Source organism: Acartia tonsa, chromosome 8, assembly GCF_053477335.1.
Source record: "Acartia tonsa isolate MP-2025a chromosome 8, ASM5347733v1, whole genome shotgun sequence".
In the NCBI taxonomy this organism is placed as follows: domain Eukaryota; kingdom Metazoa; phylum Arthropoda; class Copepoda; order Calanoida; family Acartiidae; genus Acartia; species Acartia tonsa.
In genome coordinates this window covers 2,492,828-2,517,754 of record NC_137267.1, presented here as the reverse complement: position 1 = coordinate 2,517,754, position 24,927 = coordinate 2,492,828, and the positions used below count along the sequence as shown (strand labels likewise).

Below are 24,927 nucleotides of genomic sequence, written 5' to 3'. Positions count from 1 at the left end.
TTAAAATATCACTTAAAATATACATATGAAGCATTTTCTATATAATATGGTGGTTTTGCTCTAGCCCCTAGGAGAGGATTTGGGTAGAAAAATAGCCCAAAACAACGCCAAGACATTTATAAAGCTTCCCTAGAAAGTACAATCAATTAAGACCAGCATTTCCGAGATCTTTAACTTCAGACAATAAACCTTGGTATTTTTTAATATAAAACATTTTCATATAAAATTTACCATTTTGATTCTCACTTATTTTAACTTTATTATTTCGGACCATAGGTAAAATATTTATTATACCTTACATGGCATATATGTAGTTTTTTTTGCGGGTCCCTCATTGAATATTTACTAGATAGATAGACAGATAGATGGATATATAAATGTTTATTATACCTTACATGGCATATATGTAGTTTTTTTTGCGGGTCCCTCATTGAATATTTACTAGATAGATAGACAGATGGATGGATATATAAATGTTTATTATACCTTACATGGCATATATGTAGTTTTTTTGCGGGTCCCTCATTGAATATTTAATAGATAGATGGACAGATAGATAGATGGATATATAAATGTTTATTATACCTTACATGGCATATATGTAGTTTTTTTGCGGGTCCCTCATTGAATATTTAATAGATAGATGGACAGATAGATAGATGGATATATAAATGTTTATTATACCTTACATGACATATATGTAGTTTTTTTTGCGGTTTCCCTTATTGAATATTTACTAGATAGATAGACAGATAGATGGATATATAAATGTTTATTATACCTTACATGGCATATATGTAGTTTTTTTGCGGGTCCTTCATTGAATATTTACTAGATATATAACAAAATAGATGGATAAATAAATGGATGGATATATAAATACTTATAATACCTTACATGTAAGTTTTTGTGGGTCCTTAATTAAATGTTTTATAGTAATATATTTAGATATATAGATAAAAAGCAAAAATATACAAATTAACGATGCCTTTTCGTTTTTCGTTAAAGTCATGAAAAATAATATATTGGTATTGTTATTGGATGATTAAATCAGTAAAAAATAACAGCTTGAAAATTACACTAAATTATTTTTTGTATTAAGACATTTACATGGATATGTGAAAAGCGGCTGCCGAGCCTTGGCAAGCAAAAAAAGGGTTATAAATTGATGTTATTAGCCTAGATATGCCTTTAAATGCTCGTACCAAACATAAGTAAGCTTGTAATCAGGGATCTTAAGGGATAAGACAATGGACGATAAATTAATATACATCTCAAATATATTCAAAGAACTTACCCCTTTTGAAGACTTGATTAACGGTTTAAAAGTTTGAACACTAATATAGTTCGGAACTAACTAATCATAATTACTAAAAGAACCAACATTTTAGGGCCTATAAATAAGATAACATGGTTATAAAACTTTGGGTACCAGTGTAATTTATAGTCCAATGTCCCTACCCTCCCTGTCTTGTGATACATGTACTAAACATTGCCAAATATTTGAGGATGGCCACCATACGTAATTATACAAGGATAAAATCATCCAATTAAGCTAAAATTATAATCTAGAAAACTAGACAGAATGCCTGTCCAGTTTTGTGCCTAACCGCTGAACCGATATGGTTTTCCTTCACAGTGAAGCTTCTCACAGTTTTTGGAATCATTTATAATTATTTTCCATCCCCCTTTAAAGAGAAAAAAACGTCACATATTTTTGTAAAATGGAATTCAAGAAAGAAAAAGAACATTCAAAAGAGAGAGATATATAAATTTAAAAAGATGTAAAGAATTGTATAAAAAAAGTGAAAACATTTCTACCGAGTAGCTTTTTTTTCAATGTTACCCAACCAAATATTATGAAAAGACCTTGGGTTCTTGAAAAACAAATACTTAATAGATAGATAGATTATAGAAAAAAATAACATGAAGACCTATTAACAAATTAGTAAGTCATTAAAAGTTATAGACATACAATTGGCATGTGAATAGATTGGTAGATAGATAAAAAGATAGATTGATACCAAACTAACTAAATATTTTATATAAGATTTCATATTCTTTATCAATATATGGCTAGCTAGATAAATGCACAAGTTTAACGATGAAAGCTATGTAGGTAGACACATATATAGATTGATAGATAGATAGACATAGAGATAGACAATATATATTGATAGATAAAGACTGCTAGATAGACTGATATATTGATATTCAATATATGAAAGACAAACTTAAAATTGAAATTAAACTAAAATTGAAATAAGGGGAGGAGGAAAATTGGTCGTTTATTACTAGTCCTCGAAGTTTTATAATAACGTTTTCTTATTCGTTTGCTTAACAACTTTGGGGACTTTTATTGAAATTTTATTGGTTGGCTCATTAAGTTAAATGTCCAAGCATTTCAACCACTGATTGTAATCTTCAAATAAAGTTTTTTTGATGTATCATCATTCGGGGTGTACATTAATCTATTAGCCATTGTCTCATCCCTTTAGATTCCTCACTCCGTATAGATGAATGGACAGATGTCCTTGTATTAAAATAGTATAAACAAATAGTAAACATTGCTTAACCCATTTTTTGTCCAGTGTTCTAATAACACTGCTAAATATTTCAGTTTTTCGAAGGGAGTGATGGGACATTTGATTAAAATATTATGTTATCCAATATATTATCCTATCATTTTTTTTGGTTTGAAAACTTTTATTGGTTCGTTAACACTAGCAGTGTCCAAACTTTTTAAACCGACAGTCTTAATCTACAGAAGAGTTATTTTTGTATATCAACAACCAAACAGCCATTGTCTTATCCCATAACAACTCTGGATAATCCTACACCCCTAACTTAGAATGAAGCAACAATAGATACAAAATATAATAGTTGCTAGCTAACAAGGACGTCCAAGGTTGATAGTATTAGGAGCAAAACATTTCAAAAATAAAAATATTAAATTTGTTATAGAATAGCTACGCTTCTAACTTTGATTATTCAGCTTGAAGGGTTTTAAAGGGTAGTTTTTTCCATAATACAAAGTTATCCAAGAGCCGTACAAACGAATATAAATATAGAAAAGTCTTCCTTACACCAATAGTAAAAATATTTAAACCCCAATTTAAAAGAAAATGAATGCTTTTCTTCCAACATAACAATGGCTGTGTTGACTTTTTTGACACTTAATTGACTAAATAAATGGTTGTGGATTAACTTCATATTTTAGAGAAATTATAGAGGCAGAAAATTGAAGAAAAATTTAATAGGGATAAAATTATATTTTTCAATCGATATATTATTACATGGATGTTGCACCAGATTTTTGCTCGCAGCTGGCTAAAATAACAATACCCCTATTAATTCCCTTTAACCAATTTCCTATCCCTCGTACTGGATGAACGAACTGACCAATAAATGTGGTCCATACTAGAAAGCTTAATTGACGACTAATTTTCTCCTGTCAATATATCCACGTATATTTTATATCCATTTATTTTTTTTCTTCTTATTTTTCCCCGTATTCTATTTCTTTAACTTTTTATCATGTGTATTTAATCTATCTTTATCTATCTTAAACTTTTTTTTATCTTTTCTAGATATTAACGAATGGTAATGAGAAATCGTAAATATCGATGTTTGTCTATTCGGATGAGAACAGTAAATTATATTAGTAAGCAATGTTTTATAAACACGTTTTCTCTTGCGTTATCTTGAAAACTTTAAATATTTTTATGCCTTTTGATTGGCTTGTTCAAACTAGCAGTGACCTATTATCTAAATCTAGAGAACGGTTTATATTTTGTATAATTATTGGATATGTACAACCGTTTTTTGTCCATTGTTTTATCCCTTTAGATTTATTTTATGTTAAGGGATAACTTTAAAATAATGTACATCCCCAATTGATGAACAAAATTACCCCTTTTGTAGATAAAATCTATTGATAAAAAGTTTGAAACGAACCAAAAAAATCAATAAAAAGGCCTAAATTGTTGAGCCAACAAATAAGATAAAGTAAATATAAATCTTTGGGTATCAGTGTAATTTAATAATGTCCACTCCCTCCCTGTATATATTGAAATAGATATCAAATAAAATGACATTTCTATATAATGGCAAACCCAGAAATGTATATTTGTATTTAGTAACAATGGTTAATTAGAACGGCTATTTTGACAATTTAGTTATACTTCATACTAATAGATATGAAGGATACTCCTAAAGACAAGAATATCTACTTTATAAATTGTCAAAATGCATGGCCAATTTTGATTATAAATTATTTTTTGATTATATCCAAAAAAAATTCATGGGGGGGGGGTTAAGAACAATAGTGGTCAAGTTATTCTACAACCCTTTTTCCCACCAAATGTGAAGTCAATGGCAATAAATGTGCATCCCAAACTGATGACACACAAAATTACCCCATTTGTAGATTACAGTTAGTGGTCGAATCATTTGAATAACCAACTTAATGAACCAACCGATCTGAATTTTAAAAAGTTCGCAAAGTTGTTAAGAAAACTGGATAAAATGAAGCTGAAGGACTATCCTATAAAAGTTGCAAGATGACCCTATCCCAATATTTCTTATATTAGCTGTCACTTTGTTTATCTAAATAGTTCTCACTTCCTTATAGACACAATTAAAATAAGAAAGTGGATAGGTATTCATAAAACTTAATTTGTAACAATTTTGTTTTAAAAATCACAGAATTTGCTCCCTTTTGAATATTATGACTTAAGATATAAAGCTAACAAATGCATCAATACTTTATTAAAATGAAATGTTTTTAAAAAATTTAATTAGTTTTTTTCCTAACCTTAAAATGAGAATTGTCCTTTTTGGAAGCTCTTTATCTTAGTAGAAAAGGGGATAGATTTAAATTTTTTTGACGAAGTATCCCGAATGACGTCAAATTATAATATGTAAAAGATTTTTTAATTTATCCCCTTCTATTATAGGCACTATAAAGAGCTTTATCGTTTTGGTTATTAAATGTAAGTTAAATGTTTTTTGTTGTGTTTTTTTTTTGTTGAGAATTATGTTCTCTTTCCCAATCCGTATTGATTTGGCAATTTATAACAAATAATTAATTAATATGTGAAGTTCTAGACATTTTTGTTGTCAAATTTAGATTTAAAAATTGATAGTATGTCTACCTTTTAATAGATAGGTCTTTTTGTTTTTTATATACCAAGAAAAAGGGCAATTTTATAAAGGAAAAAAAAAGAAAAATAACTTTTTTAAAATATACTAATAATATCTGATTTAAAACCTAATTTTATGTTTTGTTTAAGTCATTGTTTTGATTTCACAGAGATACATTTCAAACTGCGTAGACATCTACATAGTAAGATAAGGTGGTCTCGAAAATCATCCTTTATAAAAGGAGGGTTATTCTAAATATATTGTAATAGTGAATTTATTATTACTTGGATCTTACACCAAATCGTCAGTGAAACTTGTAGCTGGCTAAAATAACGATCCCCCCAACCAACCCCATTTACCCCATACCTTTCTCTTCCTTCTGTATGAATGACCAATAAATGGTGTCTACGTTAGCATTCTGAAATGTCGAAAATGTTCACGTATATTCTACATCCATTATTATTATAGGTTAAAAGAAGAGATGTATGAATGATTTAATAAATAAATATAAGGATAATTGAAGAGATATAGATAGATGAACGGGTATAAACTTAATTGAATAGTAACACTGCTTATAAAAAATTCTAGAATTAACCTCTCAAAGTTTAAGGGCTTGTGAGTGCAAAAATTAAGCTTTTTAGAAACACAGGTGTAAATAAAGATCCACTTCATCAAAAATATTCTAAGATTTTAGAGGATTTATCTATAATACAAAGTAGCTTGATGTCTGTCTGTCCGTTCGTCCGTCCGTCTGAAGCTTAAGATCTCTGTAACCACTGAACTGATTGGATTATACTCTTTAGGGTATATAACTATTGATCCTGTGGTGTTTTTAAGCTATTTTCTTGGGGGGTGGGACACCCCACCCCCTCAAAAATGAAAATTCCCCCCCCCCCCATTTTGTTTTTTGCAGAAGATTTCTTTGGTCCTTTTTTGTTTTTTGCCAAAAATTTTTTTTGATCACCTCTTGGGGCAAAGCCGCTAGTATTTTATATAATCCTAAAATTAGATTTTTCCTAATATCGGAAGAACATACGCTGTTTAAAACTACTAATATACTTCAGTACTGAAAAAGACGTTTATAATTTTTACGTACAGATCATATTATATCTAATTGTTACAGGACTCTTCATGCAGATAAGAATTATACCAGAAAACTACCTTAACACTGAGTGTAAACAAGTTTGATGTACAGACTATATTATACTTTATTGTCAAAGACTTCTTCATAAAACGACATTTTATTTGGCTAAATAAGCTTTCAGAGACAAAACAAACAAAGGTTTGTAGGTGTAGAGAAGATTTGCTTATTAAATGTCCATTAAAGTATATTTTAATAAGGTGTTACTTCCCAAAATATATTTGACTTTATAAGTGGTATACGGACATACACACACACACACACACACACACACACACACACACACACACACACACACACACATACATACACAACACACATACATTCGTACATTTTTCACATTTATGATTTTTTTTAAAAAGAGAAAAACCTGGATGACAACATCCATAAGTAGCGAAGCACTGGCGATCATAGAATAAAATACGAATAAATTAGTTGTTTAGGGTCATACAGAAAGAATAAATTATTTGTTTGCTTTGATATTTATATTGTTGTAATATGACAGACCTACGGACCAAATAAACTATGTTCTTTAGTATATAGGATTTTCACATATCCCTCATAGCGTTACGGACTTTATGACAGACAAATTGAACTATAGAGTAGCTTCGCAGTTAAAAAGATAGTTAGATTAAGATATGAGGGTTGGAAAGAAGGAGAAATAAAGAAAAAAAACAAGGATGACAACATCCATAAGTAGCAAAGCACAAAAATCATGGATGGGAATACGTACAAGTAGAAGGAAAGAGTATTCTTTAAAATCAATAATATATTTATTGGAGAAAATAAACACAAAACTTTATTCTATTTGTATGATGACTGACATACCAACGGTCAAAGTAAATTATATAATGGATGCTCAGAACAAACGAAAACATTTTTATGAAACTGTCATCTCAAAAAAGTTTTAAAATCGGACCAAAGACACTAAAAAAAGTAGTCCGACCGTCATGAATGTGTTAAGGATAATTATGCTCCTTATGGGAATGTTGTCATAAAGTTTCAGCTTTCAAAAAGTCTCTGACAGACGGACGGACGGACATTTCGAATTATATAGTAGCTTCGCTACTAAAAAAGAAAGAAATGTAGATAGATAGATAAACAAAATTCAAAGAAAAAAATCAACAAGACCAAAATTGTTAATAGAAATTATTATCTTAAAATATCAAGATCTTGGAAATTTGGAATTAGGGTGGTTTTAAGCTATTTTTCTGACATCCCCCGCCTTTATTTAGAGACTAGGGGCGAAGCATTTAGTGCTATTATAGGAGAAGATGGTGTAATTGTGTAAATTATTGTTTTTATATACAACAAAATCTTGCATTCAACTTTCAGGGATAAATAGCAAATATCTAGGGCAGGCTTTAGGCTATTTGGCTTGATAAGGTTGATAAGCAAATTCACCTTAACGAACATCAAACCGCCAACCTATATTTCTTTAGTAAATTGAATTAATCGGGGAGTTGTTTTTCGTTTGTTTATTACTTTAGGTAAGATTAGATTAGGTTAGGTTTAATTGAGTACTGGGCAGCCTTGGATGGAAAAAAAGCAATACAAAAGTAAAAAGAATTTATTTATTTTGTGGATGAAATTTGTAGAGATGCAACGCAACTAAGAAAGGAAGTCGAGGTTCTTAATTAAGATGCTGATATACAATCTAAATATAAACTATTTTTTCAGACACAAAATAAAAACTAAGTTATCTATTTAATAACCATATATGATATTAAGAAAATATGGACAATAATTAAAATAAAGTAACATGATGTCTAGTGTATGTCTGTCTGTACCGAAGGATCTCGCTGAACCGACATGGTTCTCCTTTACAATGTAGCTTTTAACAGGTCCTGGAAAGGTTTATATTTATTTTGGGGATTAGGTATTAAACGAAACAGCGTAAAGTGCCTCCGAAAAGAAGACGTCATACAATTAGATGACCAATGATGGGCCAGTATACATTGTAATTGGCCAATGGTAAAATTCATACTGACCTCTCATTGGTTATTTTATTGTTTGGCGTCATTTTTTTTTTTTGGTGGCACTTTACGCTGTTTCGTATTAAACTTTTTTATTGAAAACTAAAATTAAAAGGGGGGTGGGGGGCTTTAGTCTACGCTTCACCCCCTAAAGTGTCTCTATAGGCCTCTGGGGGCGTAGTGGCTAGTTTTAAAAAGAAGCAATTGTAAAACCATTCATTTTCAAGTTTTATAAATAGAAGGTTGTGAACTAGGTGAGTGTAGAACAAATACTCAGCTAAAAAAAAATAATAGTAATTTAAACCATATAAAGTGAAAATATTTACATTATACAAATGCTTAAAGTTTAGGATAATAAAGAAATTCATAAATAAAGATAACAACTAGAATAGATAGATAAATAGATAGATAGCATGTGAAATAGTACGTTTCAAAGATTCGATATTGACCTCAATCACTCAATCAAATATGATGATAAAAAATTAGTATTTGTACAACACTCTATCTATCATATACTAGTCAAACATATGGATATACATACACACACATAGATAGATAGATAGATAGATAGATAGATAGATAGATAGATAGATAGATAGATAGATAGATAGATAGATAGATAGATAGATAGATAGATCGAAACGATGTATTTACGCGGTTTGTTAAAGTCACCCTTAAATAACTCCTTCTGTATATCTTAGAAACTGAAGGTTAATAATGTTTAAAAACAAGGATGACAACATCCATTTTATTTAAAAATTAACAAATTAGTTGTTTGAAAAAAAAGAACTTTCCAAAATATGTTAATTAATAATGTGTAATACAGGCGATTATGTTTTTCTTTAACTTATTATGTATTGACTTTTTATGTTTTTGACCATTTGTTTAAAAGATTTGCCTAAAAAATCTAAGAAAACAAGGATAAAAACATCCATAAAAGCGAAGCACGGTAGGACAAACGGATATTAACACTTGTATAGTGTCAGAACTGAATTATCAGAATATAAAAGTATAAGAGTCAAAGCAAAATTGTAAGTAAATTTGTGGAAAAAACTGCTTGATTCAGGATAATGTTTATGGACATACTTACATTTTTAGGACTTGATTAAAGAGTTGCTTCTGGTAATGCTTATAGAGTTGCTTTCTAAATCGTATCTAAATACTATAAGAATCACCACGGAAAGTTTGAAATCGATAGGACAATTCTAACATGACTAAATTAACAAAAAGAGCTATCTCTCTGTGACGGACGTACGGACGGACGGACCGACCCTAATTATAGAAAAGCTTTGCTTTAAAAAAAAACTAAAAAATAATTTTCAGTAGGTGCAGTATAATTGAATTATAATACACAGTGTGAAACTTATTATTTTATTCAATTGATTGCTTGTTTGTAAATTGAGTGTGGTGTTTCACAGCATAGCTACTCTACTATGTATGTGTGTGTATGTACGTTATTTTGTCACTCTGACTGAGTAATTTGAGTGTGGTGTTTCACAGCAAAGCTACTCTACTATGTGTGTGTGTGTGTATGTACGTTATTTTGTCACTCTGACTGAGTAATTTGAGTGTGGTGTTTCACAGCAAAGCTACTCTACTATGTGTGTGTGTATGTACGTTATTTTGTCACTTTGTCGGAGTAATTTTTGGCTATATTATTACTTAAATCTTACGCCAGATTTTCATGTTTTCTATTAAAGAGTTGAGGTTGACTATATTCTTTATCAATAAATTTTTTCAACACAATTATGTGCACAAATATTCTATATTCTATCTATAATACAAAGTAGAATGATGTCTTTTCGTCTGTCCGTTTGTCTGTCTGTCCGTCCGTTCCTTAAGATTTCAGTAACCACTGAACCGATTGGATTCTACTCTTCTGGGAATATTCATACTGGTCCTGTGGTGGTTTTAGGCTATTTTCTTGGGGGGTGGGACACCCCTAACCCCACCCAAAAACAAAAAAATGTTGCGAATTTTTACGAATTTTGCTATTTATTCGCGAAAATTCAGCTGGGTAGGTAATAGAAGATGTAGTTAACTATAAAGTAACACAAATTGTCCTTTCATTTTCATATTTAGCTCATTTAAATTAGTCCATAAGAAGGAAATACAACTTTTATTACTTTATACATGAAACTGAATGTTTTAAATAAAACATTAAAAAAATAGCCTACAACCATCTCGGAACCTATGTAAAGTTTCCGTAAAAGTAGAGAACTCCATGGATTTACTTGTTCAACAAAACAAACTTACTGTTTAGTAAAATATATTTATTCGTTTATCTACTACTAGCGGCTACGCCCCTAGAGGCCTCTAGTGGCACTTTGAATGTTTTTTTTTATTTGAAATATCTAATTACAGAAATTATTGGTTTATGTTTCGTTGGAGTCTCTTTTTCGGGAGGGGTAATTTTTTTCTAGGGGCGATTTCTCCTGATAGGGTGGTGGCACCCTCCCCCAAAATAGTTATAAACCTTTCCGGGACTTAAAAGAAGCTACCCTGTTAAGGAGAACCCGATCGGTTTAGCGGTAAGCGAGATCCTTCGGTACAAACACACAAACACACAGACATCCTGTTACTTTAGTATAAGGATTTTATAAATTTATCTATTTTTACTGACGGCTTGGCAGCCGCACATTTTAATTGTTAATCCTCCTAATTTTTTCGGCGACTGCAATTGTTATTTTAGCTGCTATAACTTTCTAGTGAGTTAGTGAGGCTTGGTAGCGGTTTAGCATGTCTTTACAGCTGCAGGTGCCGAGCCCTGGGTGTGAATAAATCCCTAATGTTATATGTTGGGTGTTGAATTTTAATCTCTGGGTTTTGTCAAAAAAAAGTTACACTGCACTGTAAGAAGTTTTAAAATTAAGGGACAAGTATATTTTCATAGAAATGCAGATTCTAACAAGCAATTTCATACTCTTATCTTTATTATAAAATCAATAATAGTTATTTCTCGTATTCATTCGAATCCGGTGGATAGGAAACGGTTTTCATCCATACGAAAAAATCTACGAATATAAACATGTACAATCATAAGATTAAACAAGTTTTTTTAGCCCCGAGGTGCCGAAAAAAAAATTGTACATTCTATTTCCGCGGAAAGCGGTTTATAATACGATGAAAGAAATAACTATTATCGCATCGTATTATTAACTAGTTTTGTTAGCTAAGAGGGGGAAAAGGCCCGAGCTAAGAAAATTAGTATGAATCTTATCCCTTTATATCCCAGATTCACATATGGGTAAATGTTTTATAAGTCAAGCCCCTTAATGCTCGATTCTCCAAAAATCTTCGAAAAACGAAAAAATAAGACAAATTTGTTACAAGGAATAGCATTAAAAAACATTTTTAATTTTAATAAACAAAATTTATACATTTTTAATTAATAAAAATATTGAAGGGCCATAAAAACAATATTTTAAAGAAGTGTAAATTGGTGGATAGGTTAAAAACCTTAAGTCTTTATTTTCAAAAGGCAGAAAAATTAAAGTATTTGATATAACATAAAAGATATTATTTTATACAGTTATTTATAGAATCCGGCATTTTTCTTATTTAAAACAGCATTTAAAATTGCACGAAGTTTGCATTAGTGGAAAAAGAGGTAAATATTCACTTTTGCCAAAATTCAATTTACTTAGCGTTTTTAGTAACATAGCTACTCTATAATTATAGTTGCTTCACAATATCTGAACACATTGTAAAATGTTTCAACGTTAAAACTATCTCTTTTTTTGTTGTTTATTTTTGAGTGTGCAGCCCATATTGTCTTTTTATTAAAGGGATGGAAATTATAATAGGAAACAAGGATGGCAATATTTATAGAGAGTAAATTACAAATTCACATTAATGGACTAATAACAGATCTATAGTATAGGTGTATATAAATACAACTACCTCCCTTGCTATTTCAAAGACATCTTTTGTCTGCTTCTAAATTATTTTCTGTTATATGGCTGTGTTAATATAAGCAACACTATTGGTTGATTTTCAATGACCCAATAGATTGGTTGCACAAGGCGGTTGCGATGGGGAGATACAGTTGTTTAACTCTTTCTCCCTCTAGTTTTTTACTCTAATGACTAACTGACAACGTGAATTAAAGACAGTGGTCACAAAAATGAAAATGAAAGAGAGATATATTTTTAAAAATCTATATGCTGGATACTTTTTTGTAAAGGGTACCAGTCGACAAAATAACTTTTCTTCTATTACATCACGGAATAACAAACAGACAAAGTAAATTACTGTGTAGTATCGCTACTAAAAAAGTAATGATCACTAGACTTTTAAAATATCAATATTTATATGTTAATCAGCGTTTTAATATTTACAAATAAATTCTATTTCAATATTAACGAGTGTAAAAAAAAGCAATAATATCAATATATTGCTAAACTTCTCTTAAAATAATTTTGCCCAGCAAAAAACTATGAGAAACTCCATCCTTTCATACAAAGTAATAGGTTTTTTTTATGTCTGTCAGATTAATATAACTGAATCAGTTGGGTGCTCCGAGCTGGATTTAAGCTATTTTGTATGAATTCAAATCCTTCCTAACTCTTCGAATGCAGAGCTCCTGGCAAGGGGCGCTTTCTCTAATTTTTTAAAATAAGGTAGCAAAAAATTGTCATAGTTTAAACCAGGGTTTCGGAGCCGGGAGCCGTGGAGACGCCATATTTTGCTGAAGCTGGAGCCGTAATTTTCGTTAAAAAATGGCTCCGGCTCCGGGCTAGATAAATAAAGTGATTTTTTTTATAAATTATAATATGGTAACTAACTCTGTTTTGTCATGTGCAAATGCCCTTTTTAAGTTTTTCAAGTCCATTTTTATCAAAAATTGAACTTTAAAACCTTCAAAAGTCAAAAATAGCCGCACCAAAATCAAACGGCTCCGAAACGCTGGTTTAAACGTTCAGACATACATCCTTGTACTATATCGGATACATGTAAAGTACTAAACAACTAAGGAAGCGATTTGAAATGATATTTCAGTACAATCTCTTGAAAACAAAATTGGACCATATAACACCCCCTTATATTTCAACTTTAAAGCGCGAATTTATTACAGACACATCAGTTATTAGCCCTTAGAGTTCTATATCAAGGAGGGAGGGGACATTGACACTAGTCCCCAACGTTTTGTAATAACTTGTTCTTATTCGTTGACAACTTTTGGGGACTAATGAATTTTGATTGGTTGGTTCATAAAGTTTAGTGTCTAATCGTTTCAACTACTAACTGTAATCTACAGAATGGGTAATTTGGTATTTTATCAATAAGGTGTAGGGCTTTTTTAAAACTAAAATAAGTATAAACTAAACGGCTTGTTACTGGTTCATTTTGAGTTCAAGGGAAATCGCCAATCTTTATGCATGGTAAAACATCATGAAATTCTTGTAAAAATTGTATCTATTCTATTACCCATTTCAAATTTGTCTATCTTTTCCCTTTTTCTTTCATACTGGCCTACCATTGGTTAATTAAAGTGTATACTGGTCGCTATTGACAATTTAGCCTGTGTTTTAGCCTATCATTGGTCTTTTGTATTGTGTGACGTCATTTTTTAAGGCACTGTAGAGTGCTTCCTTCTTCATATTAACCGCTGATGCAATTCTAAGCATGTTAAAATCGTCTTATCAATTTTGAAACTTGCATGAAAAATTACAAAAACTTCAAGCTGTATTATTGTAAGCATAAGAATTAATTCTTGACACTAGATTTACTTGATAAATATACTATATTTTTTTAAAATGTGATTCCAGTGAGTATAAAGTATGAGAAAAAGCTGAAAAGTTTTGATAAAACAGAAAGCATTTTCCAGTATTGCTTACTGGATTAAAAACGGTTCACAGTTATACTTAAACTTATGTATAGCATCATTTTACAGACAATTTTCCATGGATATTAAAATATAAGCCATTAAATTATACCCTTTGACACCTCACGACTAACAAAACTGGTTTAAATCTTATAATGTTTCATTTAAATATCCGCGGAATGCTGTCTGTCTATAATACGATGCGATAAATAACTATTCTAAATTGGGATGAGAATATGAATAAGGAAATGCCCTTTTCTTTATATCTTCCAAAATATTTATCAAAATGAGACATGGCAAATTTTTATAATCCATGCCAAAAATAAATATATTGGAAGCAAGGAGGGAGATGACATAAGACTGTATAATTATACTAGTACCCAAAGATTTATTGAACCGTTCTCTTGTCAATTGGTTAGAACTAGGTATCAAACTGACATACTCATTTTCAAAATTATTTATGATATTTAAACACAACTTGAATAACAAACCAATATAAATTAATTCTTACTTATTAGCTTTTACATAAATATAATAAAGTTAAAAGTTAAAAATGACATTTTGTCCGTTATAAATTTAGCAAAAATATAAAAACGATATAATAGTTTATTTCTTTATATGGAAGTTGCGTTGATAATGAGATAATTTCAATAATTTTTCATTTTGGCGCATTTTTTTTGGAGATCTTGTGACAAATTTTGTTATATCTATAAATAACTGTTGAATTTTTCTATAACAAGGACTATCACATCCAAAATCTAAAAGGATAAAACAATGGCCGATAAATTAATATACATCCCCAATGATGATAGTGATTGAAGTGTATGAACACTAGTTTTGAACCAACCAATCACAATTCAGTGAAGAATCCTAAGATAGTGAACCAACAAACAAAAGAACGTGGCCACAAAACTTGTGAGTATCTGTGCATTTTAACCCGCGACCGTGGCTCAACACGTAGCGCATCCGCTCGTCGTCGGGAAGGTGATAGGTTCGAATCTCGGTCCGACACCGCGTCATAACTAAAGACGTTAAAAATGTTTCCTACTGCTGCTATGTCAGATGCGCGATATAAATAGTTAGAGTAGGGGGAATGTCTTGGTCCAAAACAGGCGCAACTCATTACTATGCTCAGTTAGGACTTCTCAGACAAAGGTCGTGCAATCAAGGGTTGGTTGCCTGATGGGTGTTGATACCCTAGGCGGTTGAGCGCGTTACACTGGAATTTAAGACACAGAGTATGTTCAAAGGTGACGTGGAGAGAACTTGTGCCCGAAGCGTCACCACGCCCCTAGAGTCAATAGTCGATCAGTGCATTTTACAGTCCAAAATGTCAGAAATTTCAATTATTACTCGATTCCATATAGCTGAAATCAATGTCAACTAATGTCTCTTAGTTTAAGCGTTCAAATTCTCACTCAGTCAGGGATGGAGAGAACTTTGGGCTGTAAATTACACTGGTACCCAAAGTTTATAATATACGTTCTCCAATTTTGTTGCTTGAAAACTTTGAGTACTTCTATTAAATCATGAAAAGTTGGTTCAAACTAGCAGTGGTCATTTTGTTTCTTATAATTGGGGGTGAACATCAAATTTATCGTCAATTGTCTTATCCCTTGATATCCCTGCAATTAGTAGACTATTTACGTTACAAACTATAAATCAAAAGCTAAAAGTTGTCAAAAATTCCGATAATTTGTAGACTAATTACTTTTCCAGTTTGGCTTCAAAACCGATTAATATCCACTGGATTAGAACCGGTTCTCAGCCAAACTGAAAAATCATGTATAGCATCGTATTACTGATCATTATCAACAAATATTAAAATAGAAATAATAAATTAATACCAGGCTTGTAAGTCCTAGCTTTCGGCCTCCAGGGCTAACAAAACTGATTTTAATCTTATAATTTTTAATTTTAATACCCACAGAAAAGCTGTCTATAACGCGATGCCATGAATAACTATTCTGAAGCAAAACTCTTCTGTAAGTTACTCCATAGAACTGACAAATTAATTGATTAAATATATTTACATGTTGAAATCGTCCCATTGCATTCAAATTTAAAGCTCAATATTAATTGCTTCTATACCTCATGCATCAAAACTAAAATAGTAAAATGTCTGTTTAGAGACACTTTTCAAAAATATTTTTTAGATATTTGATAAAATGAGTTGTTGGATTTTAAATTATCAAAAAATTCAACTTACCTTTTATATGAAAAACCATTTTAAAGCACTACAAAAACTTCTAAATCACACTACAAATAAAAGTCTAACAAAAATATTTTGTCTTTTTAAGAATTATCGAAATAATTTCTTAGTTTTAATCCATTTTTTGTATGTTTCTCACTAAAGAAATATTTTTAAAAATCACTTAAAATGTTTTCAGAGTTCTTGGGTTAGGTTGACTCTTTAAAGGATTATCGGCAACTAAAATTCAGATGCCTATCTTCACTATAAAATCCTAGGTATGTCCTCTCTCTCTCTCTCTCTCTCTCATTCCCTCTCTCTCTCTCTCTCTCTCTCTCTCTCTCTCTCTCTCTCTCTCTCTCACTCCCTCTCTCTCACTGTTGTTGCGAAGAACATCCTTACGACCATTTGGATGTTGCGGGCTTGTTGCTTTATGAACGACCGGCGGCGCGATCCGACGCTTTACGCATCTTCGACGCAAACATTTATGTACGCAACTTCGCGCAATACCGCTGATTTTATGTGTAGCAAAAAATGGTAGTAATTCCATAAGAATCATAAAGTAAAAAAGTACAATAAACTATAGTATACATTTCTTTTTTTTATTTTGAAATAATTTAAAAAAAAAGGGGTGGGATTTTTCGAATATTTTAGGTCGGATTATAGCATATATTGAGTTTATGTGACTACGGGGCTGTACAATAATATTTTTGTATTTATTAAACAAAAAAGTACCAGTACGTTTGCATAACCTCCGTTTATGGATGTACGAACAGTTGCTTTTCTGATGATTAAAATTCAATTTTGCTAAAAAAAATAACCTGCTGTTTTATGGGAATAACCCCGCGAAAAACGAACCAACATTTACGCATGCATCGTTTGTGTGATTCTGTGTAAATGTGTATTTGTTTGTGTGTATGTGTGTGTGTGTGAGTGTGTGTGTCAGCAACACTCTTCTTCAAACTCCAACAATATCACTCTAAAAATGTAGATTTTTTAAAACAAATTATTATCAAATTACATAATAATAATTTATGTTAGATTCATTTGAGATTGATATGAAATACTAAATTTATGATCAATATTGTGAATTATCCTTTTTATTTTAAGCTATACATTCAAATTCATTGGAACCCATCTTAACCCTTACAGATCGGGCTCCAATTCCCACCTTAATAGATCGGGGGAGAGGGGCTAATTTGACCCCCCCCCCCCTCTATCTCGGCTCCTGTTACAGTTATAGACATAAAAAAAAATTTTTGGTGGTTCATGTGCATATTTAGAGAAAATTCCTTTTTCTAGTCATAGCAGTCAGACCGCTCCTTAGCGGCCAGCCACTAAATATTATAACAGCTGTAGAGCAGCCAATTTTAAAGCTAGGATCACAAAATTTTAGGTGGAACTTTTAATTTTTATAACAAAAAAATTACTTTTTCTGACCATCGCCGAAAAACGGCAAATATGACCCCCCCCCCCCCCCCGATCTGTAAGGGTTAATATCTTATTTTTAAGTAAATTAGAATAGGACAAGGAAGATATTTTTTCTAATCCTAACTCCTGCGGGGGCTGTTACACTTCATGCCTACCCTGTCTCCAATATAACCTAACCTAACTTAGCCTAATTTATAAACAATTATTGTAAGACAAAAACCTCATCCCCATCCCCTCATATTTTCAATTCATTTCAAAAACATGGAGGGGGGGGGGGGTGGATGACTGTTCTTGACTAAGCACTTTGATAGAAACCGCTGATTTTTATATTATTTCATCCATTAAATATCTGCCAATACAACAGGGAGTTAGGGATATATCAATGAGAAATAAAAATTGCCACTTGTATGTGCATTATTCCAGTTTATTATCTGCTCAATAATGGGAGAAGAAAAGGGTGTAGATTAATTGAGTGGCCATTGTCTCCTCCCTCCCTGGATTTACAACCATCGATCTGAGAAATGTTTATACAAGTCCCTTAAACAAAACAGACAAAACCTGTAAAAAGTTTGTTTAAATTAAGGATCAGAGCTGGATCTTTAAATCGTTTTAGTGGTGAGCCAGATCGGGGTGAGCCGAATTTCAGCCAATCACAGCGCGGCATTTCATAAAATGCTGTGCTATTATTGGTGGAAAGTTGGCTCACCCCGATCTGGCTCACCACTAAAATGATTTAAAGATCCAGCTCAGATCTATTGATTATGGACGTACCTATGTTAATTTTAGAATTTCTTTGTTTTTAAAGAGTTTATATAGATGCTATAATATCATTACTCCTATTTAAAATATTCAATAGTATCAGAATTTATGCCGATATAACAACACTGGCAAAGTTTAATATGTTTCATTCTAATATCTATGGTTGACGAAGCCCAATATGTACCACTTTTGTACCACTTTTTCTCTTTTTTACTCTATCTCTTTTTAGGGGTTTTCTTTCCACTTGTTCTATCATCTTCCTCATTTTATGACGTCTCAGGAATTAAAAGTAGTACAGATTGGTCTTCGTCTCACAGAGTTAAAATCTTGAATAATGGTTCTATGAAAAAATTGTAATGATTTGTGAAAACACCTCTTGGGCCCATCCCTTCCCCTTCCTTTTCCGTCCTTCCCCTTCCGGCGTTTGTGTGTGTGTGTGTGTGTGTGAGTTGCGTACGTTTATTGCTCATCCTTACGCATCTTTGACGCCCCTATCCCCCTTTTTAGCAACCCCATAGCGCTTTATTACTTACAGGTGTATAAGAGTTAGAGAGACATAGAGATAGAGAAAGAGAGAGAGAAGGAGAAAGAGAAACACAGAAAGAGAGAGAGAAAAGAAAGAAAGTAAGACAAATACATATTACATTATAGATGGAAGGGTAAGTTAAGGTTAATTTGTTTCTACATATATGAACAATTTCTACATACATATATGAACTTGGAATCTCATAAGATATGTAGATTTTACAGTTGATAGATAGATATGTGGATTGGATATGTAGATTTTATATCTGATATACATACAGATAGATAGATAGATATAGAACTTGTAGATTTCGAATAAAATGTACACGATTCAAAGTAGAACGATGTCTTCCTATGTCTTAACCCTTAACGGTCGGGGGGGGGGCGTTGAACGCCCCCCCCTCCGGTTTTTTCTATCTCATTTTCTGTGTGTGAAAGATGAAGAGCCCAAACTGCTTGACTTTTTAAGTATGGGTATGACACATAACTGAGAGTTGGAATTTTTTGAATATCTCCATCCTGGCGGGCACAGGATGCCAGCAAACCTGGCAGGGTCATCCAGGTAAAGAGCAAAAATATTTTTTTGACTAAAACAAAGCATTTTATCATACCAAAATACTAAAAAATCCTCTAGTAGTACATCCTTATATAAAATACAGGTGTTCAAGTCACTTTCAGGTTCCAGGTATGATCCTGCAGGTCCTGATCCTCCAGGTCTCCAGAAATCTTTAAAAGGCTCCTGTGGCCGCAATTTTTGACTTAGAGACTTCAAATTTTAAACTTAAGCTTTTCTTACATGTCTACATAACGTATTAAAATTTCATGAAGATCCGCCGCCGTTTTCCCGCCGACCGCCGACTGCGGCGGCTGGCAGCTGCCAAGTACAGCTGCGGCCACTGAAATTTATATTTTGATATTTCTAATGTAAAAGTTACATAAAGAAAAAAATTTTCTAGAAAAAAAATTTTCTTCTAGCTTCAAAAATAAGAAAATTACAGCCGTTTGAAATTTTTAAGTAAAAAAGGACCTAAAAACAAAGGTTGTTAAATAAAAGGGTGAAGGAAGCGAAAATTGACTTAGACTTATAAAAGGTCGGAAATTCATTATCAAACAGAGGACTTGCACAAAAAAAATTAGCCCTCTAGCTCTAATAGGAACTGAGATAATAAGGGGGGGCGTTGAACGCCCCCCCCCCCCGACTGATTAAGGTGCGGCAAGGGGCCCGACTGTAAAGGGTTAATGGGGATATGTTTCCCTTTAATTCTGTTGCAGCCTCCCCCATTTTTCATGGGGTAAACTTCACCCGCCTGGCCTAGGAGCGGGGCACGTCAAGTGAAATTTAGAAATCCACGGCAAGAACTTTTGAAGCCTTTTTTTGTAGGTTACCTTACAATTTTGACTTTTCCTCAATGCTGTAAGTCCCTAAAAATGCCAAGTAAGTTTAAACTGGGACCCCTCTAACACCATTTTTCTACTCCTGAAAACCAAACCAAATGAATCATCATTATCTAAACTGCTAACCCTTTACCTACTAACATGTATCTAATATATCATTTTTGTTTCAATTTGCATTATTCTTATTATATTAGGTATGATTTGTTTCTGTAAAATGAATAAATCATTTGAACAACAACAACAACGGATTAAACCCTTTACAAACACAAAGATAAACATTTACAAAATAATTGATATATATTTAATAATTTCTATATTTTCTATATCTTTGTTTCTCTATTTTTTTGAAGATCTATTCATCTCTCTATCTAGGTAGTCCCCAAAGTCTTATAAATAACGCTTTCTTATTTGTTAGAACCTTGGGGACTTTTATCAAATTTTCATTGGTTGATTCATTTACTTGAATCCAACCGTTTAAAACACTCCTTTTTGATTTACAGAAGGAGTAATTTAGTGTATAATCATTGGGTATATACATCAATTTATCAACCATTGTCTTATTCTATGATATCCCTGTAAATAAGCACACATAATAAAACCTCGTTTGTCTAAATCTATCTAGAAGTTGCCTATACGATTCACTTTCAGATTATGTACTTCACGTTTATATTATTCTTACGATACATGTTTTTCTGTTAGGCTTTTAGAAAAACTCTGTTGCTTTCATTGTTTGTCCAAACGTTATGAGGTAAATTGAAATTACTCAAATGCATGTAAGATGATATTTTAAAGATTCCTTTTTAAACATATCATAATGTTCTTAATTTACACATTTTTAAAAGCGAAGCTTTTCTATAATTAGGGTCGGTCCGTCCGTCCGTCCGTACGTCCGTCCGTACGTCCGTCCGTCCGTCCGTCCGAGATAGATAGCTTTTATTCGTTAATTTAGGCATGTTAGAATTGTCCTATCGATTTCAAACTTTGCATGATGATTCCTGTAGTAGTTGGGTACGATTTAGAAAGCGTAGCAACTCTATAATCATTACCAGAATGTCCGTACGTCCATTTTAAACATGTTGATTTTTCTACTTTTTTAACAACAAATTTTCAAGTGTTTTAATTATCCGTTTGATCTAATTTTTGGTATATTGATTCCTGGGACAACAAAGAACAATATTATAAGCGAAGCAACTCTATAATCAAGTCCAAAAATGTAAGTATGTCCATAAACATTATCCTGTTTTTAAGCAGTTTTTCAACAAATTTACCTACAATTTTGATTCGACATTTATACATTTATGTTCCGATTTTTCAGTTCAGATACTATACAAGTGTTAATGTCCGTTTGTCCTACCGTTTCAGTGCTTCGCTTTTATGGATGTTGTCATCCTTGTTATGTAATATTCTTGTAATTCATTAAAGATAGAATGCTCAATTAGATTTGATCCTAATCATCTATTCTATAAATAATTTTTTTTTATAATTCTAAAACCTTAATTTCGATTGTCAATGACAAATCTAACATACTAGTATGACATGTACTTCAATCTAAATGAAGTATAAACCTAGTAGATAAATATTTACATACTAGCTTATCATGAATAGACCCGTCAATAATTCCAATCATTTGTACTTACAAATTTGGGTAATTTATACTTCATCTTCATACGTTTATACCAAACATTTCTTGTAAATGAGAAGCTGTTCTATACTTAAGGTCTTATGTCCGTCCGTGCGCCCGTTGCGGTTAGCTTTGTCCGTTAATTTTTGCATGTTATAATTGTCCTATAGATTAAAACTTTGGATGATGATTCATTTCTCCGTTAGTTACGATTTATAAAGTGAAGCAACTCTATAATAAACATTAAAACATGTATTTAATTAGGGTCGGTCCGTCCGTACGTCCGTCCGTCCGTCCGAGATAGTTAGCTTTTATGCATTAATTTAGGCATGTTAGAATTGTCCTATCGATTTCAAACCTTGCATGATGATTCATGTTAGAGTTAGAAAACAAAGCAACTCTATAATTGTTATCAGAAAGTCCGTACGTCCAGTTAAAAAGTTTTATTTTTATATCTTTTGATAACTTTTTTTTAGGGTATAGCCTCAAGGGTAAGTAAGGCGAATTAACAATAAACGAATTCTGTAGATTGAATTTATGGAAAGGTTTACACACAACTAAGTCAAGATTTTAAGTTTCCTAAGTCTATAAGCCAATATTAGGGGGGTAAAAAAAAACCAATTGATTCACTTTTTTAATATAAACCTTACAGTTTTGGTCCAAAACTAATGAAAAATGATACAATTCATGCCCAAGCAATGACAATGAGAAAACAATATTGAATTTTGAATCTACTCACCCTTCCAGAGCCCTAGAGCTTAAGACCTAGCCCTTGCAGAGAAATTTGCCCTACGCCGAAAGTGCATATTTTATTACAAATTTGTCTTTTTAAAAACCAATCGCTCACAATTTGAACCACCATAAGTATTTAAGATCTTGTAGATAGACCCCATAATGTTTGAAGTTTTTGATGGGGCATGTAAAGACCTTTCTTTAGACACTTTAACAAGGTTTCTAACACAATCTTAGCAAATTTGGCATCAAAAAGAAAGACCTGGCAATCATCAAGAACAAGGAATAGACAGAGCAAAAACTTTAAACATTATGGGGTCTATCTTCAAGATTTGAAGTACTTATGGTGGTTCAAATAGTGAGCGATCGGTTATTTTTTTAACACCCTTTGTATAATAAAACATTGGGTACTATAGTACATAATTTACAGCCCAATGTCCGCTCCCTCCTTGATAATAATGTGCAAGTTTGATTAAATTGTATAAATTTCAATACGCTCATATTTGTCCTTCCAAGTTTATTAATCAGTGTTTTCACCAAACAGTCAAAATAAACAAAGATTTTCTCATTCAGTCGCTCAAAGTAGCATTTATAAAAACACAAAATCCGCGGTTTGTTGTACGATCCTTTAAATCTTCATTTAAATTTTGATTATCAAATTATTGAAAATTTTACCCATGGGGTAAACTTATTTAGGTGTAGGGACGGTGGGTTTTATTCCTCTTGCTTCTTTTCTTTTTACTGGGGGGGGGGGGGGCAGGGTAAAACCATACATTTTAATGTTTGAAATGTAAGAAAATCACTTTCTAATTTATTTTTTGGGGGGAAGGGCGGTCTTTTCTCTCCCCCCCCCTTTTTCTTAATGTACTTGATATTAGCAGGATTTATATATTGATGAAAAAGAGTCTTATGGATTTTAAAATTTCATGTTTCCGATGCGAAATAGAATTTTGTTGAAGTCAAAGTTTCGTGATTTTAACTGATCATTATAATGTAATAAATTTGGTATTGTCCCTTTCGTAACATCGCACCTTATGGGGCGATTCTTCGTATTTTTCACAGTAGCTTTTCTCCTATTTCTAGCCTCTGCGGGGTTTTTTAATCCTGCGGGGCCAATTACCTAACCCTGTAGGCAATCACTTAACCCAATATAACCTAACCTAAACTAAAATAACCTTTAAAAAGCCATTTTAAAGATACGACGAATCTATTTTTCACAGTAGCTTTTCTCCTATTTCTAGCCCCTGCGGGGGTTTCTAACCCTGTGAGGCAATCACCTAACCCAATATAACCTAACCTAAACTAAAATAACCTTTAAAATGACATTTTAAAAATACGACAAATCGCCCCTTAAGGGCGATGTTACAAAAGGGACTATTCCCAATAAATTTAACAAAAATGACAACACCTATTATTAGCAAGGCACAAAAATCATGAATAGAGAGAACATGGAATTATTAAATAATAGAAAATTACTAGGTACACCTTTCAAAAAATATAAATATTTGCTTTAATTAGCATGACCGACAGATAGAGAGACATCGTAATATGTACACGGTGTTTCAGAAAAAAACTGCGTTTTCCGTTTTTCTGACACAACCAGAAGGAATACAGGAAAAACGATTATATGTCCTTATTCTCTGTAAAAAGTACATCAAAATTATAACAGGTGTTTTTCATTATCTCTAAAAATACGGCTTCTATGATAGATACATGTGTAAGAAAAGTACCTTAATGAGTTTTAAAGGTGAAATGCTTTTTAGCTCCTCACAAAAGCATTTTTAAGAAACTGCAATTTGTCATTTTTTCACATTTCTTGATTGTGATGCATTTGCAGTAAAAGAATCTTCTTTAATAACGTAGGTTATAGTAAAAAGAAAAAAAACTCCTTTTTATTTGACAAAATAATCTCTACAGACAAAAAAGTTATTGAAGTTTGAATTTTTTTTATTAAAGCATTTAATTACAAATTATGGATAAATTATGAGTTTATATCTTAACCTGTCAATCAAATTATGAGTTTATATCTTAACCTGTCAATCAAATTAAAGGATTATAGTAATAAATGAGGGGTGGGGATTTACGAACATGAGCAAATTTTAAGGTCATGTTTCTTAAGTATACAAAAAGAAAACTGAGTATTTGTTTTCAGTGAGGGAATTTTAAATGAACTTTTTAGTGTAA

At 31.8% G+C, this 24,927-nt stretch overlaps 1 protein-coding gene across 1 annotated transcript in view; it reads right to left on the bottom strand.

Moving 5' to 3' along the window:
* The window catches only part of LOC145325564 (uncharacterized), a 127,230-nt gene extending 110,699 nt beyond the window's left edge, over positions 1 to 16,531 (bottom strand). Inside the window, exon 1 of the mRNA XM_080168537.1 lies at positions 16,299 to 16,531. Within this exon, the coding sequence (XP_080024663.1) occupies positions 16,299 to 16,317 (19 nt within the window). The 5' untranslated portion in view covers positions 16,318 to 16,531. The remainder of the gene's footprint in view (positions 1 to 16,298) is intronic.
* Positions 16,532 to 24,927: the final 8,396 nt, after the last annotated feature.